The 18143-nt window shown below is 38.4% G+C and overlaps 1 protein-coding gene across 4 annotated transcripts in view; it reads left to right on the forward strand.

The window, feature by feature from the left end:
* ABCB5 (ATP binding cassette subfamily B member 5) overlaps nucleotides 1-18143 on the forward strand; it is a 50127-nt gene that overhangs the window by 20866 nt on the left and 11118 nt on the right. For all 4 annotated transcript variants that reach the window (XR_001519701.2, XM_015619403.3, XM_015619402.2 and 1 more), the window contains 13 exons: nucleotides 605-729; nucleotides 3081-3255; nucleotides 3540-3653; nucleotides 4516-4626; nucleotides 7715-7840; nucleotides 9083-9286; nucleotides 10481-10651; nucleotides 12875-13036; nucleotides 13493-13726; nucleotides 15631-15777; nucleotides 16321-16425; nucleotides 17261-17338; nucleotides 17849-17932. Coding sequence is in view for 3 of the 4 variants with exons in the window: in XM_015619403.3 (XP_015474889.1) it covers nucleotides 605-729; nucleotides 3081-3255; nucleotides 3540-3653; nucleotides 4516-4626; nucleotides 7715-7840; nucleotides 9083-9286; nucleotides 10481-10651; nucleotides 12875-13036; nucleotides 13493-13726; nucleotides 15631-15777; nucleotides 16321-16425; nucleotides 17261-17338; nucleotides 17849-17932 (1836 nt within the window). In the remaining variant the exon portion in view is untranslated. The remainder of the gene's footprint in view (nucleotides 1-604; nucleotides 730-3080; nucleotides 3256-3539; nucleotides 3654-4515; nucleotides 4627-7714; nucleotides 7841-9082; nucleotides 9287-10480; nucleotides 10652-12874; nucleotides 13037-13492; nucleotides 13727-15630; nucleotides 15778-16320; nucleotides 16426-17260; nucleotides 17339-17848; nucleotides 17933-18143) is intronic.

Genomic DNA, 18143 nt, shown 5'->3' on the forward strand with positions numbered 1-18143 from the left:
CCCTCTGGCGCCGGAAAGTGCCGAGGCCCAGGCCCCAGTGGGCCACAGGCGTGGGCTTCCGGGCTTTGTTTGGGATTTTTCAGCCCAGAGCAGGTTTGAACAGATCTAAGGAGAAAAAAAAAAAAAGTCCAGGGAACTCTTCTGCCTCAGCTAGCTAGAACTAACTGTAAAAGAGAAGCTCTGTCCCAGTGTCCATCGGTGCTGCAGACACCACAGTCCAGGGGTAGGATGTGGGGGAGTGATGTTTTCTTTCAACACAAACTGAGGCTTCTTCTTCCCCCCTTCTCCTCTCAGAGCCAGTCTGAAAGGTGCAGAACTCAATATGTAACATAAACCAGGCGATACTGGGGATACAAACATCATAAAGTCACCCCAGGACAATTGGGAAGGAAGCTCACCTGATATTTGTGTAGCCTTAGCTTGTGATGAAGAGACAATGATAAATTGAACTCTGAGGGAAATTCAGGGTATGAGGAGGAGCTGATCCCCCATAGATTGCTATAACATCTGATCTTGTGCACCTTGTGTGATTGTTCTTATTCACCAAGACAATGTGCATGTTATTTCAGAAGATTGCAATAACAGCTGTTTTTAAACTTTTCAGCTCCTGGCATCCCTTACTGCTAAAGAGCTGTCTGCTTATGCCAAAGCAGGAGCTGTGGCAGAAGAAATTTTGACAGCAATCAGGACTGTTGTGGCTTTCAATGGACAGCAGAAGGCATTAGAAAAGTAAGTTTTTTAATTAATTATTATATTTAAAATATGGAAGGAAATTTCATTGTGGAATTGGTTTGTGGGGATATTTTTTTTTTTGGAGGGGCAGAGGGATGACACTCCTTAGTGTCATTTTGTCTTTCTATAAGTGAACAAATCACCTGAAAACAAAGGTGTGCAAATAGATCTAGTCAGTGAATAAAGGCTATTTGGTGTTGTCACTGCAGCATAGATGAAAATTTTTCCTTTGGTTGAGATCTGGAGTTGAAATGAATGTGAAAGTGGTGGGAAGGTTACCTTTACCTAGGAGTCAGATGCAACAAAGCATGCAATCTGCTTATCTTCTAGGGCATTTGTGCTACTGCTCTGATCTTTGATTACTGAGCTTATTTTTAAACTATGCTGGATAACAGCCTTGGGTAAAATCACATTAGTGGCTTTTACAGTGATTTGCAAATAACATGTTTAGCTGCCCAGTGCTGGCCCTAGTCACACATACAAGGTGAAATTATTGTGGCTGATCACAAACTTATTGACATGCATATCAGATAACTCAACAAGCATAAGCAATAAATTTTTTCATACAAATACAAGGCATCACTGATTCCATGCAGGTGGGAAAGGCAAGGCAGATGACCTGATCCATATGCCTCATGAAACTCTTCTACCTTTTTCAACTCACATTAGCCCTCATCTTGTGCAAAATTTACAAGGTGGTGTCAACCCTAGCTTAGGATCCTACAGCCTGTTCCTGCATTTGCTTCCAGGGACTGAGCTCTGACTCTTACAGCCCTGTCTTCTGCATACTGGAATTTCTTTTTAAAATGCAACAGCATTAAGACTGTTCCTGCTTGCACAGTAAAAGCAAAAAAAGCTCTAGATGACCTAGATAAGTTGTCCCCCTCCTTCTCATATTCTTCAGTTACCAGTGTCTGAAAGTTAAATTCCAGGAGCTGTCAATATTAATTCACAATATTTTGTCTAAAGACAAAATAACTGATACCTGAATCAAGAAAGACTTTTCCTTTTTATGATGGACTAGTCAGCCTCTTCCACAGCTCTACCTCCATTTAAACTAAAAAACCATAGGATCATCTTCTGCTATGGACAAACTCCTACCAGGGAGTGTATTTTTCAGATAGTAGATTGTGACTCCTACACAGCTCTTGAATGTTGACCTCAGAGTTAGGAAAAGCACCCTTTCACTGCACAGTGCCTCCACTGACCAGAAAAGTTTACTCTTGCAAGGGGTCTTCAGTCACCTTTAGTTTCTGGCAGTGGCTTGGCCTTTCCTCAGTATTTGAGTGATCACATGTATTTATCACACCAGTTAAATATTTTACCCATTTCCCTGGAAGACTGATGATGCTGCTGATTCAAACATAGGTTTTAAGAGCCCAATCAGGTCAAAATATTTCAATATGTTTGACTAATGAAAACAGCGTTGCTGGCATCTTAGAAATTTATATGAACAAAATAAATGCAGTTTAAGGTTGCTTCCCAGCTGAATGGATTGCATGTCTTCCTAAAATGGAGTTGCACTTTATTGAAAATACATTTTGGGAAAAGGGTGCAAGCTACTGACCATGCTGATTGCAAGCAGAAAGTTACACTATTCCTAGGCTACACTTTGCATAATGAGCTTGAGTAAATGAAAGCTATTTGCTGAAAGCTATAGATGAGTGGATGAATTTGAACCATTCTTAGAAGAAATAATTTTCTAGTTGAACTTGTTATATACCTGTTTATACTGATCTTCTGTGTTCACTGGTTATATATGTAATATATGTATATATTAGATATATTGCATATATATATTATGTATGCATCAGTAAAGTGACCTAAGGGAAAGATATTTGACATCCCAAAATGGCTAGTAAGAGAACAACCTTTCCATCAGAGGGAGCTCTCATTTATCTCTTTCCCTATTGCCTAGGACTGTTGGAGGATTTTATTTTTATTTTGCTTGTTTTTAAGTGTGGATGACTAGTCTTTCTCTCTGTGGTAAACAAGGTTACTACAACTTTTGCTAGGTTTCCTTAAAAGATTAATGGAAAAAATGAGTTCAAGAGTGCTATTGTCTTCCATTATGATAATAAAGTTGTGATACTTAATTGTTTTCTGATTGTCTTCTCTAATGGTATGGCAGTATTGTCGGCATACATCAGAGCAGATTTATTCAAATTAATTACCTCCCAAATAGTCCTCCTTTAAAAAAAAAAGAAAGAAAAAAGCCTGTATTCTCTTGGAGATTCTAATTGTTTTTCTTACATAAATCCTTTTCATTAAGAAAAGGGCACTGGGAAATATCAACCAGGATGGTATGTGGTACCTGTCAAATTAATGGTTTCCTTACCCACTTTCAGATACGATGCAAACTTAGAGACGGCTAAACGTGTTGGAATGAAAAAATCCATTACCACTAACACATGTCTGGGTCTTTCACAATTTTTTATCTTTGGATCCTATGCCCTTGCATTTTGGTATGGAACCAAACTCACTGCTGAGGATCCACACTATGACATCAGCCGTGTGTTAATTGTAAGTACAGCAATGCGGCCTTGAAAAATCTTCTGTATCTTCAGGGAAAGTTATGCAAGTGGTGTCTGTTTTCTGCCATGTGCTTGTCAAATTAGCTATTAGAGACTCAGTATAAAACAACTGGAAGTTATTCATCTTTCCTAGCTTCTAGTATAACAAGTTTGATTGTCTTGGACTCTATTTCTAAAGTGGGATGAATAACCTAGAGCTGGCACTTAAGTGTTTCTAGCACCCATGTGGGCACTGTAATCATTAATTGCAATGCTCCTCTCCATCTGCCACAGGTGTTCTTCTCTGTGCTTATCGCAGCTTTCTCCCTGGGCCAGGCAGCTCCTAACCTGGAGACTGTGGCCAGTGCACGTGGGGCTGCCTATGAAGTATATAAGATTATCAATAAGGTAAACACCTAACTGCATGGAATAGAAGCTTTTCAACCAACTTAACTTCCCTCTCATTTTTATTGGTTTTTTTTCCCCTTGAGAAATGTAACAAAAGCGCTCTAAAGCCCCAAGTCATCAACTCTATAGATGTTTACTACAGAAACCCATAATATTTTCATTGATCTAAAAAAACCCAGCCTCTTTGTCACAGTGAAAGCTGAAAAACCTGGCATGTTGGTCTGAGATATTTGGTTGAGTTCTTTCTCTTATGTTAGACTTTCAGCTCCAGAAGGATACTATGGCATTACACTAATTGATAAAAAAAACATGTATTCACCAATTCAGCTGAGATGGGGTGTATTGGGGAGGGGGAATTGGTGAGGAGGGGATTAATATCACTATTGAAAGTTACTACAATAATAATCTATAATGCTGATGTTGCCATAAAAAAGGTTTTCCATATCATAATCTTGGTCTTTCTGTGCTATGCAGCAACTGCATAACTGTGTATATAAAATAAAGTAGGACTAAAAAGTTCTTGGAGGAAAGGCTACATCATTCTTTGTGTTGTGAGTATAAAACCCTCTTGATTACTGGGGCCCATGTTTTGGCTGCAAGAGAGTGCAGCTAATTCTGCAATTAGAGATTTTTTTTGCTACAGATTTTGTTGCTTTTGAAAATGTACTGTATTTGTCAAAGTAGAATCCACAATTTGATGTTTCCCCCATATTCAGCATTCTGCTGGTAAAATGCAGCAGTTCTGCAGCAATGTACTGCAGTGTCAACCAGCATCTGAGAAAGTAAGGAACAATGCATGTATCAGAAATAACAGTTCCAAAAGTGAAATAACCACCAATTTATTTCACAAACCTCTTTCCAGAAACGGCTCATAGATAGCAGTTCTAAGGAAGGCTACAAGCCAGACAAACTCGTAGGAGAAATTGAATTCCGAAACATCCATTTCAGTTACCCTTCCAGACCGGATGTTAAAGTAAGTGTTCTGTTTCCATTACTGTACTGAAATTCCTCAGCTTATGTCCATATTGTTTGTCTAGTTTTGTTCCTGTTTTGGGGGATGTGGCATAATTTCCCCACCACTGATGCACAAAGACAAAGCTCTAGATCTACTGTCACTGTGTATCTCATGCTCTTCTGCAGGACAAATCTGTGCTGCCCCTAGTCTGTCTCCATGGACAAGAGCTTTGATAAATCAAATAAAACTTTTCAAAATCTTTCATTAACACTTCCAGACTTGAAGCAGTTAAACCAGAAAGTTCACTTTTTTCCAGTCTCTTGGCTCTTTGGAGTTATGATATCCCATGTGAAAAATTATCAGAGATAGACTTTACAACAATATGCTATCAAACATACTGAAACATCATCCTAAATGTACTTTTGGAAGTCAAACATTGTTTTGGGCATATGTAGAAATTGCTGTTCAAGAACCTGTTGTCCTTGTTCTTTGCTAGTTAAGTTTCCATTAGTGATCTGTGTGTACATCATGTCGTTGTGATTACTTTCATGGTGACACAGTTGGTTTGACCTCTCTGTGATATTTGTTTATAATCTTTTGAACACCTTGATGAAGGTGAAAGGAAAAAGAATTTGCTGCTGTTGATTCTTCCTTGATGAAGAAAAAGGTAAAAATATGTTGGAGTCTGAGACACAGAGTGTGTGCCCTTGTTTCTGATACTTAGCTCTAAGATCCAGAAAAACACTGAATTTCATATAACATGAAATGCATGAGCATGTTTTCATGGTGATACATGAAAACAACTGTTAAAGTTAGATAGAAAAGCTAAAACTGTGAGAGTATAGATTAGAGAGTTTTTCTTAAGTCACTAGGTGAAAAAGTTAGTTTAGAGTTCAAGTTAGTTTAGAAATCAGAAGGCAAGATGGAGGATTTAGAATGTTGTTTTCATTCTTCTTTCTTCGTGTTCTTCTAGAGGTTTCTGGGTAATAGTAAGAGATTGGTTAGAAGATGCTGCAGTGCAGCACACAGGTGATGGATTGTTAAGAAAAATAATATCTGCGTCTATTGTTAATTGGATAAGAATGAGTATAAAGATAAAAGCACTGCATAGTTCAGGGCCACTTTGTGCTTTCAAAGCCAAAGTGAGCCACAAAGTGAGCCACAAGGCCATTCTGTGTCATCAGAAGAAAATAAGTCAGATTGCAGTGAACTGAACTTGTGCAGTTAGTCTGGAGAGACCTGCCAAGTTTTGTAATGACCTTCTAATAAACACGAGAAGCAAGACTCTAACGAGCTTGGGAGTTTTCTTCAAACCAGAGAACAGAGATAAGCAGGGCTCCCCACGAGGGAGGATCCCAAAGGAGCTCAGCTCACAGGAGACTGAGAAATCTAGGAGGAGAAAGAAAAATACAGAAGTGCAGCAGAATCAGAGAAAGAGAAAAAAGAAGCAAAAAAGAATTTTATAGAGAAAAGTTAGAGAAATAGAGATTTCAAATGTCAACAATTAAAAGCTTGACGTGCTGATTTAGTGGTGAGAATGGGAAGGTTTGTACCCCTGCGGCTGTTTCTTCAGGTGGCTTTTCCCAACGAAGTCACCTGAGGTCTGTCCCATTGTGCATCAAATCTGTTTCCAGGACATTGGGATGGCTGGAGCACAGATTCAGAGCTATGCTTTCTCCTTAAATGAATTTTATACAATGCATCTTCCATCCCTCTTGGCTCAGAAATCTGGAAAGAGCAGAGTCTTCACCTTTCTTCCTAAAAATCCTATTCAGGTTGCTGAGCTATGTTGTGAGCACACCAAATGGGAGGGAAATATTTCTCATCCTTCCCAAATCTCAGTCAGCAGCTCTCCCTACTCTAAGAGCATCAATGTTATTTAGTAGAGCCAAAAAGAATCAGAAAAGCTGTGTAGAAATTACCCCCAATCTCGCAAACATTTGATGCAACACAGTATAATCATACCTGTCCAGGTTAAACCAAATCAAAGAGATCTAAGGAGTACAGTTGTTGTTATTATTAGTTTTAATCTTGGTAATACGTTGCCTGATGACTGAGGGTTAGGACTAGCCTAGAATGTGGTAGTGATTATTTGCATCTGGCGATATTATGGTATCTAGAATAAGGTTCTTGATAATGCAGGCACCAAGATATCAGCTTCCTGGAGATATAAAATTGGATGGATGTATACAGGGAGAGGAGAGGACTATTGCAACTATTTTAATCTCTCATTGTAAAAACATGTCTAGGCAAACTTATATATCTGCCTGGTATAAACAAGAGTTCCCATAGCAGCCAAATATTTTGGTAACTACACAGCATTGCTTGTAATAACATGGACATCTTTTGAGGTAAAATGTTCTCTAAATGTGAAAATAGCAAAAATTATATCATTAATCTGTAACTGCTCCCCAGGTTTCTGAGACTGTTAACAATAAGGAATGGGATTTATTAAGGGCCTCCCAGAAATGACTTCATCAAAAGAGCCTTTTATATTTTAAGAATAGAAGAAAGCAAGCTTGGTTTACAGTGATACATTTTAGCACCTGAAAATAATTTTCTTTGAGATTCATAATTATGCTCTGGAAAATGGTGCACAGCAGGAGAATTTAAGACCCCAAACCTGCTACCACATCACAGAAACTGGAGAAACTGAGTCATGAAATTCAGAGTACTGTGGCTGTGTCTATATTAGTTTGAGTGTACTAGGGAATTTTCCCAGGCAATGGAATGCAATGGTCCATGCAAGGAAACTCTTAAAATATTTCTTGGTATGAGCTTGGCCTGTTCCAGTTGTCAATCTTCTCAAAAAATTCCCAGGCTTGCTTTGGTAGCCAGAAGGATCTAGGGGCCATTGCCAAAAGGCAGTTTGCATGCAGCCATCCTGCTTTGAAGGCTAATATTTTTCACAAGCATAGGTGAAGAATTTTTCCCGATCAGTGCTCCAGGGTATTCCCAGGTACAATTAACTTATTAATGTTGCTGTTCCTTCAGACTGTGGCCTTCACTACTGCCTTGATAGCAACAGCTACAGTTACCTTGAGAGACTGTTCTCCAATCAAACTTGTTAAACTAAGACATAATTTTTTTTTATTATTATTTCCAGATCCTCAAAGGTCTAAATTTGAAAGTTCAAACTGGGAAGACCATTGCTTTAGTTGGTGCCAGTGGCTGTGGAAAAAGCACTACTGTTCAGTTGCTGCAAAGATTCTATGATCCTGACCAGGGAGAAGTGAGTGTCTGCAAAAAAATTGTAAAAACTTTGAGCTGTTAGGACATGCATGGATTTCCCATATTGAGTAAATCTTGTTTTCAATTTTGACTGAATTTGACCATATTATCTGCATAGTTCATATTTCTACAATTTTAATTTCAAATTAACTATCTTCTCCTGTTGGCTTGACTTCATTATTCTGATCCTTCTTACAGTAATATGTCATAAATAGCAAATGCCACAAGTCTTGGAATAGACCTGCAAGATCTGAATTTAAAGTAATTGTTATCAACTGTTTATTTTTAAAATTCCCTAAACTTTAAGTGAAACATAATGGAACAGAGTCCTGCTGTATTTTGCTTCCTTTTCATTGAATGCAAGCTAAAACCTGGAGACAGTTTTCTTATTTTAAATGGTTGTTTTCTTGGCTTGTTTTTCACTATCTGCTAACCCACAGCAGAAGTTTCCATCATTGCACATTGTGTGTGTTTTACCACACACAATTTACCACAGTTGGTAAATGGTAAATACTTCCCACAAGAAATTTACAAAGGGAAAAAATGAGAGAAATGAAACAATGCATTTTAAAGAAAATTTGCTTTTTATTCTTGGTATTTGAAGGATGCTACTCAATATTTGCTACTGCTAGCTGAAAGTAGGTAAACATTTCAAATATGAAAAACTGAACTATCAGTATATAAGGTATCAAGGCAGGTGTTTTCAACACAGCTCTTTCTTCAACTTAGTTCTCCTGTGGCTGCTCATTTCTGCCCCCACACCTCATTTTGCTATGTCAATGTTCATAGCACCATGCTGCAAATGATCTGGGTTAAAAATAACTTTCCCTTTCCTTTTAGTCAGCTTGAAGTCTCTTTGATCTGGTGTAAACAGCCACTGAGATGATTGTGTAGCTCCAACTGTGAGGAAATCAAACTGGCACAGCAGCTTAAGAATCATGTAAAAAGTATACAAGGAAGCTGTAAAATTCTTAAGCCAACTCAGGATGGTTATTGTGGGAAAACAGAATGGGGAGGAAAAAAGGCGCCCCTTTTCTCTCTTTATGCCACTCATCATTTTCAACCTTGTGCAATGGATGGAAAAACTGCAGTTGTAGCTTCTCCCTCAAAAAGGTTTTCTATTAATGACAATATTTTTTTTCCCTTGAACTTCTGGCTGATACTTCATTCAAGTAAGAGTAATTCGTTGCTTTATTGTGAGCAGAGTACATTTTCTTGACTTTTTTCACACTTTTTCTCTCAGATTACCTTAGATGGTCGGGATATTCGGACCCTTAATACAAAGTGGCTACGAGAAAATATTGGCATTGTGAGCCAAGAGCCTGTTTTGTTTGCAGCCACAATAGCTGAGAACATTCGCTATGGCAGAGAAGACATTTCTGATTCTGAAATTGAGCAAGCAGCCAAGGAAGCCAATGCTTTTGACTTTATATCTAGACTGCCGGATGTAAGTTCATTAACTTACTTTGAGTGTAAGAACAAAAGGTCCATTTAGGCTGGTGTCCTGTTTCTGAGAGGCAGAGCACGGGAATCCAAGTTATTCTACAGCTTCTCAAAATATACTCATTGCCTCCAGCAGCTTTCAGTTTAGAAAGTTTTTTCAAATAGATATTGTGCCTCTCGTTGCTCTTCAAAGAACTTGTGCTGGAGTCTGGGAAAAGATGACAGTGCCTTTACTTAGGAGAAAGGAAGCTCCCCAGCTGTATTGCCATCCCTACCCATCTCATGAGGCACGGCTTTTAAAAAGAAGAACCAGAAATCCAAAGCCCTTTGACAGGAACTGTCTGTTCATTCACAGGAAATGGGGGGAGTGGGTGGAAATAAAAAAGTGAACCAAGACCCTTTTAGTAGTTACAAGCTTAAGATCTCTCTCTGCCTGAGGTTCAGAGCTTTGAGCCCTCTCTTAGCAGTAGGTGCCTTACTCCTTTCAGGATGGAGCTGAGAAACAAAGTCAAGCATTCTAAACACATCCTCATAAACGGATAATGTGTCCTTCCCTTTGTTCCTGAAGTTAAAAAATGTGGGAAAAGTGTCCACCTGGGATTTGATTTCAAATCTTTTTATTTTAGAGAACTTTGCTCCTGTGCCATTTCAAGCATGTCAATCTATTCCAAGGTTCCTTTTTCTCAGGAAGAGTGATTTGATCATATTTACACTTAAACAGCTATATAACAAAAGACTACAGTGGACTTTGAGACTTGTCACTTTGCAGTAAGTGATACAGTCAGTAGGAACCAAACCATGGCTCCAAGAGTGGGTGTCTCAGATTCAGAGCAGGCACACTCTTGGTGTGTCCTTATAATTCCAACCCTTTTGGAAAGGCAGAGAATCTTCAGAAAATATGGAGATCCCTTTTACAGGCTTGTCTTGAAAAACCCCAGGGTTTGGAGCACTGGGAGAGCAATAAAGATCTTTAAAGAACCGTAAATTCAAAGTTAGGCAGACACAACATGTAGGGGCAGTTAACATGAAGGGGTTTGGTTAAGGGCCAGTAGGATGGATGTCCTTCCATGTTTGCTCTGCCTGTGCTCAAGTAAGCTGGAAGAAGCCCCATCTTCTACAAGATGAGTACTTGAGGTTGCACTGAGAAGTGAGGGTTTGGGATGTCTGACAACTTCTGTTTTTTTCTCTCATTTATCAGAAATTTAACACCATGGTGGGTGAAAGAGGGGCTCAGCTGAGTGGAGGACAGAAGCAACGAATAGCTATTGCCCGTGCCCTAGCAAGAAATCCCAAGATTCTTCTTCTGGATGAAGCTACATCTGCATTAGATACTCAGAGTGAATCTATAGTGCAAGCAGCTCTTGATAAGGTAGGACTCACTGAAGCTAGCAGCTGCCACAAAAAAGTGCAAAAATTAAATGTTCAATTTTCTGTGCAGGCTTCCATCAGAATTAAGAACATTGGAAAATAAAATTTGGAAGGATGCTCAACTTCAGTGATTTAACAGGGAGTTTGAGCTATCAAAAATTTAATTGAAAATTTGGTTTGTTTTTTAGGGGTTTTGCTTTTGTTTTTGCATTATTGCTAATTATGAAGACAGTCATGACGAACAGCAGCTTAGGTCTCCTGCACGCCCTTTCTCAAATCATAATTGTTCATTTGCTGGTCATATATTGATGACATCTTATCAAGGCAAGGTATGAGGACAGAATGGCCTTTTTTAGGTGGATTAATAGAAAAGTATATGTTACTGATATCCCTAGTATTTTTTATTTATTGAAGAGTTGCTTCATAACTTTCAGAATGCTATTGGGATATAGTCTTTTCCTGCTTTTAGCAGCCCCACAGCTCTAGGGTAGGTACTGCTGCAGAGAAGAGCTGTCAGATCTTGAGCCCATGCCTCTGATCAGCACACAGTACCCTCCTCACAGCCCACCTTCATCAGCAGTTTCCATCAACATACAGCAGAACCTGCAGACTTTGACTGAAAAAATCTTCTTGGTTTGGCTTGAATGCTTTTTCTTTTGTCTAATATTTATTTTAATGTATTTTTTTAAATGAAGTTAAAAGTCCTGCCTTTCTTTTCAGTAGTTATGCAGAAAGATATGAATTACCAGTATGGCTCAAGGGAAATGCAGAATGTGTCATCTTCACTCTCTAGTCAGTTTAAAACTGAGGTAAAATGCAGCTGTTATATTCATGCCATTCCAGTGACATTAACATTGAGGTAACATACAGATTAAAAAATAATATTCATATAATATTCTGTGTGGGGTTTTTTTCATTTTGTAATCAAGTACTTAGCTTTTCCAGAAGCTTATTGCTTCATTTAGTGCATAGCAGAGGGAGGTCACTCAACTAAATGGACTCTTTCTCATCCTTCTTCATGTTCTCAGAATGGGCCAAAATGAGCTTTTGGTGCTGCTACTCATTATTTTTACAGCTGAGAGGCAGAGATATTAACCTCATGAACACTCACTGTTTCTGGACATTCAGCTCCTTGTACCTAGCTGTTTTTCAGTTCATTTTGCATCTTATAAAGTGATTTTCTAGTTCTGATCACAGCTCCCAGCTCCAGTGGTGAAGGCTTTGTGCATTAGGCCACACTGCAGCAGACTTCCTGGGGGTGGCTTGCATCAGGTCCATGAGGATGGCAGGTGTAGGGGGAAGAATTCAAATCTCCAGTCCTCTACTGCAGATGGCCTCATCTTCTTCATGCCCTTATTCCTCTGCCTGTATGATGTATAATTTCTGCAGCAAGAAATTTCCAGCAGGTTCCAGGACCAGAGAAACATACCTGTTGCATGAGGTTCCTTTGGACCTCTCCTCCTGCCAAGCTGCCACCTGCTCCAGGCATCAGGGTGGAGGGAAGGCAGCCTCTGCAGCAGTCTCAAGGTGTCCCATGCCCATTTGCTGCATGAGGGCTGTGTGTGCCACTGGTCTGTGTGAGGGAGCTGGAGAGGGCTGGAACACGGAACCTACTGACTGAGACTTCAGCAGCTCCTCCTGCCAAACCCCAGTAGGATTATTGTCAAATAAGTTTGTTTCAGAAGGGAGTGGTTCAAATCCGTTTTTGATTTGGGTTTGCTCCTCTATGCTTTCCTGCAAAGTCTTGTCAGAAATTATGCTGATTTTGTACTTCCAAAAATTTGCAGGGACAATATATAAAGAAAATATCTGTTCTTTATATATTTGCTGTCCTAGCTGTGTTTTCAGAAAGATCTTAACTATTATCGTGGCATTTTCCCATATGCTTACATGCACATGAAAACACTTTGTGAGCAACTGTGGCTCAAACAGTTCAAGTGTTATAAAAAGTTGAATAATAAATAAACTTCAATTATGGTGTTTAATAGTTGCCTGTCTAAAATCATTAATGTGGCTTTACCTAAATTAGTCAAGCATAACTGTCCTTGGACTGCTAAACAAGGGCATGAAACTGGGAAAAAATAATAATCTTTGCTTTTAAAAAAAATAAAAGTATTTTTAAAGTTTTTATTAACTATATATTACAGGTGACTAAAGTAACTTTACCTCTGTGCTATTTTCTTGCACATTTTAACTGTAACTGGGTTTTGTGTGTTTCTGTAAGGCTCGGGCTGGACGTACCACCATAGTGATTGCTCACAGACTGTCTACCATCAGGACTGCTGACACTATTGCTGGATTTGAGAAAGGAATCGTGGTTGAACAAGGGACACACAGTGAACTGATGCTGCAGAAAGGAGTCTACTATTCCCTTGTAATGCAGCAGGTAAAGGCAAATTTATTTACTTTCTTCATTTCACAGAGTGGTCAAATGATGGGTGGAGCCATTTTCTCTCTCTAGCTCCTGCATGTTGTTCAGCTGGCAGCTGCCCAGTTATTCTAGTCTGGGCACAGACACAGGCCTGGAATTCTTGGGGGTTTTACCCCAAGTGTTTGATATTTGTGCAATCCAATGTGTCAAAAACATAAGTGAGTTTAAGGCACAGACTGTATAATTATGGCATAACCACAGAGGTGTTAGATTCTAGGTGGATTCCATAGACTGCTTTAAATGAAGAGGGAAAAAATGAGAATCAAATAGTCTGCTGCTCTGCAATTGCAGACTGAAGTATATATGGCTTATAGACAACTGCAGTTATACTATTGAAACAGCAGTATTCATGAGGGGAAAAAAAACCCACTTTCTACTCAAAATGCCTTATAACTGTATATCCTGAACTAGGGTTGTAGCAGTGATATTCAAGATGATGGCACCTCAGAAGATAGTGAAGGCACAGGAGCTGAGGAATATGAGGAAAACATAAATCCTGTGGAAGAACTGATTCTTCAAGATGATTTTGAAACATCTGTGATACCAGGGAGAGGCAGCATTCAAAGAAGATCCAGCAGATATAAGAGGAAGGGGAATTCATCTAAAAATCCCTTTGGGAAAAAGAAGGAAAAAGAGGAGGTGGAGGTTGGTACTAGAATTAAAATTTTGGTATTAGAATTAAAATTTTAATTATAAGATGTAAGCATAAAAAAAAAGCACATAACTTGGATGACTTCTAGATAGCTGTCTTTCATGAAACCTTTTCTCTGGTGCTATTGCAGTTGTTACTCAGTAGACTGAGTATCTCAGGACAATTTGGCTCAACAAAGATCTTAATTTTAACACTACTGAGTTCATGGGGAAATACTATTGATTTGTCACATTGTATTGTACAATTTAAGAGTATTATTTCAGTAGCACAGATATTTTAATTCTATCTAATTAAAACTAATTATGGGATTTCATTTGCAAGATTCTTTACTCCCTGGTACTTACTGTTGCAAATACTGCAGGGTAATATAATCCCAAAATTGGAGGCACTTTGGAGTATCATACTACATTTAGGTAAATTTTAAAAAAAAGAAAATAAAAATCCTGGCATTTTGAAGAATATTTCCATTAAAAGAGCTGTTACTCTGTGTTTTAGTATATGCTGCAGTTTTACAGATAAAACAACTTAGTTGGCATATGTCATACATTGATAAATGTCACATAGGAAGTTTGGGGTTAAGAAAAACTTTGTTTCATCGAAGCTGAATAAAACTTACTCATAGCATCAAAAAGACCAGATTTTTAGTGCATTCTGGATCAGACTTGGCATGCACCGCTCAACAGAAATTTGATTTTGTTTTCTATTTTGTAGTACTTTTTTTCATTAAACATATTATAAGAATGGTTTGGTATATTAAGCTTGTGTGAGTTTTTAGTTTTGGAGGGTTTTGCCTCATTTCAAGACCTTTGAAGTGAAGAACTAAAAGATAAATTCCAAAGTAAAATTATTAATTCTTCCAAGTTTGTGGAAGTTAGAATCTCATCTGAAATATTTAAAATAGTTAGGAAATCCTTAGTATAGTTTAATCTATAGATTAAACTCCTCCTCTCTAAAATACATCTTCCAAGCAATGAATATTTCAAATAGTGAGAACAAGCTGGACCCACTCCCACCATCATATAAAAAGTCATGTAACTTCAAAAGATCATTTTGGCTTTATATTAATACTGCTTAAGATCTTAGAGGTGGGTGTATTCTTGAGCATGAACAATGTTTATCACATTCAGAAAGCAAAGTCAAACATCCAGCAGTTGTAATTATTTCAGAAAAATCAGCCCAGTTTTTTAGTTGAGGCTTAGACACCCTCATTCAGCATCTAAAACACAGGATAAAATAACCAGGAAGCAAGAGCAACTTGCTGATAATCCTGATTAATATTTTGTCTCATTTCTGATGTTTTCATTACTTGTTTTTCCAAAAATATCCTTTTGGAGGCATAGACACTTAAATAAGGTGTTAAATCAAGACAGAAAATTTGCTGTGCTTTCAAAGCACAAACAGGCTAACTGACTCTAACATATGCCTCTCTCCTGGTTTTGGTAATTCATTGGATGTAGTTTGTCAAAGAGACAAATTACCTCTCTACCCAGTTGTTCTACTGCCAGCCCACTGGCATTTAGCTCAACTGGAGGGATCTCTTCTGTCCTCTGAACTGTGACACTTATCAGTTCTTTATGACTGAAATGTTAGCTGCCATTCATGGTGACCAGTCCTATCTGACTTTCAGTGGGCTGTCCTGGCCCTTCTCCCCTTATGGCTTAGCCTTTTTTTAGGTTTTTTGCCTCCTTGCCTCCAAATTTTTACAGTGCAGTTGATGCTCTAGGACATGAAACAGCAAAGCAGCAAATCTCCAGCGTGTTTGTTTGATCTGAGTGCAGAGAGGGCTTTCAGCACTTTACCAAGACAGCTCACTGCTCAAGGCCTGATGAGCACCCACTCTCTGGGGAATTTTATGCTCTGAAACTTTCCAAGGAAAACTTACAGCTTTTTCTTGTAGGAAGAAAATCTCCCTGCTGTGCCTTACTTAAAAATCCTGGCTCTGAACAAATCTGAGTGGTTCTATGTACTGCTGGGAATGATTGCTGCTGCTGTCATAGGTGCAGTCAATCCAACATTTGCTGTTATATTTGGAAAAATCATTGGGGTAAGCTTTTTAGGGTTTTTCTTGATTTTTTTTTTTTTGGGGGGTTGTTTTTTGGTTTGTTTGTGGGTTTTGTTTCTTTGGGGGTTTTGGTGGGGTGGGGAGGTTTTTGATTTTTTTTTATTTGGTTTGTGTTTGTTTTTTATTTCTTGCAACTGGAAGTTGCAGTCTTGAGCTTCCCTCATGTTCAACCACTCTGTTTTTTCCATGTAAGTCTCTGAGAGGAATTAACTTGTATAAATACATCCACTGATAAATGTTGAAGGCAATCTCTAGAAGGAGAGGATAGTGGAACTGCATCTGACTAGCAGAGGAAAGGAGGAACATTGATGGATCTGGGAGAACAAATTAGTGTGATGTAGGTTAAACAGAAAGTTGGACTATCTACTGGGTCCTCAACAGAAGGTTGACTGCAGACTGACTTGAGGATCCAGGATACTTGCTAAAAGAAATTAAAGTAGACTAGCTTCTTGAGGTGAAGGCTGAATAATGTAATGTGTGCTTGTCTACGTACTCATTTTTGCGGATTTTTTTTTCCTTTCACAGGCTTTTCAAGAAAGAGATCCAGAAAAAAGGAGTAAAAACACTGTGGTGCTTTCTTTAATCTTTCTTTTACTTGGCGTGATTATCTTCGCAGCATACATAATCCAAGTAAGTGTCACTACACTGAAATTTTAAAAGCTCTGAACTCTCCAGCAGGATGCAGGCTGCAGGTATAACTCATATCTATCAACACAATCTAAGAAGTTAAAAAACAAGCAGAGCTTACAAAAATATGCACAAGTGCCAGGGTCTTCCTGAGATGTGTAGGTTTAATGTTTGTTTACCTTAACAAGCATTATGTCTATGTTTGCTCTTGGTTTAAAAAATCCACTGAAGGCAATGTTAATTCAGTGTGATTGAAATCAAAGTTGAGGGTCTGGCCTTAAAAGTCAAAGTTAATACTGATATTTCTCACTGAGTAGTCTATAGATTCTTGCCAAAGTAGAAAGCAGACTCACTCTTTCCATTGTAGATGGTGCTTTTCACACCATTGAATAAATTCCATCATTTGCTGTGCTCTTAGGACTACTTTAAAGCTTGCAGGAGATGTTTCATGCCCACTGATGTCTGTATCATAAAAATCCATTGGTATGACTGCTGTGAGTGAGTGTCTCTGGTCACAGCCAGGATAGGGAAACAAATCAGCAGACAGGTTTATTTATCTTGTAGTGCTGCTGTCTGTGTGTGCAAGGTTGACCAGAAAAGTTTAATCTCCCTTTGCTTGGGTGGTTGTGATACAAATATGTAATATATAGATGCCTTCTTTGCTATGTTGCTTTCTTTCTGTGAGAAAATCAAGTTTTAGGTTCAGGAATGTGAATTATGCTTTTCCCAGGACATATATATTCACGGGGGTTTGAAGGTGTGATTCCTTATTTTGTGCAGATTTATAAACAGATTTACAGCACCAGATGAGAAAATGTGACTCTTTTTCCTCCCCCAGGGATTCATGTTTGGGAAGTCTGGGGAAGCCCTTACCATGAGACTGCGCTCTTTGTCCTTCAGAGCATTACTTCAGCAGGTATGAAATAGGCAGGTAGGGTATCGAGAGAGCAATGGCTGTGGACAAGAACCTGTGTGTCCATAGAAACATCTGAAAGGGACCAGAAGACAGTAAATTGGTGGCTGGAAAAAAAAAAGAACCCTACCATAACCTTGGCAAATAAAAAAAAGCTTCCTTTCTGTATGTAAAAATCCTTGTGGGACCCTTCCAACTCAGGATATTCTATGATTCTATAGCTGATGGGATAGGTAATTTGTAAGAAAATAGTTAGGCATCCCTTGGTCCTGAAGAGGTTAGGTAAATGGGGGTTATAATAAAAGTTTCTAAATAGGCATGTTCAGGAAACCATCACAGCCAAGAACACTTTGATTATGAACAATTAGATGTCCATAAAAAATAATGTTTTTTAAGCTTTTTCTTTTTGTTTACTTGGAAATACTGACTATGCAAGGAGAATATTCAGTTAGCCATCCTGTTTTGTATCTTCCTGTAATTTTTTGAAAGAAAAATCCATATCTTTTCTTGCAGGAGATTGGATGGTATGATGACCAGAAAAATGCTGTTGGTGTTCTGCTAACTCGTCTTGCTACAGATGCTTCCCAAGTTAAAGGCGTATGTTTATTCTTTTGTGTGTATTTTTTAAATATATTTTTCCTTACCAATATTAATTACAATTGGCAAAGAATTCAAAGATTTTTTTCAGAAAAGAGAAGACCCCGCAGACTGGCAGATGCATTTACATTGCATGCTACAGACACATTGGAAATGGTTTCCAGCTGATAATTACCAACAACTATCAAAAACCCGGATGTTTGGGTACCTT

The sequence above is a fragment of the Parus major genome, chromosome 2 (genome assembly GCF_001522545.3).
Source record: "Parus major isolate Abel chromosome 2, Parus_major1.1, whole genome shotgun sequence".
NCBI classification, from domain to species: Eukaryota; Metazoa; Chordata; class Aves; order Passeriformes; family Paridae; genus Parus; species Parus major.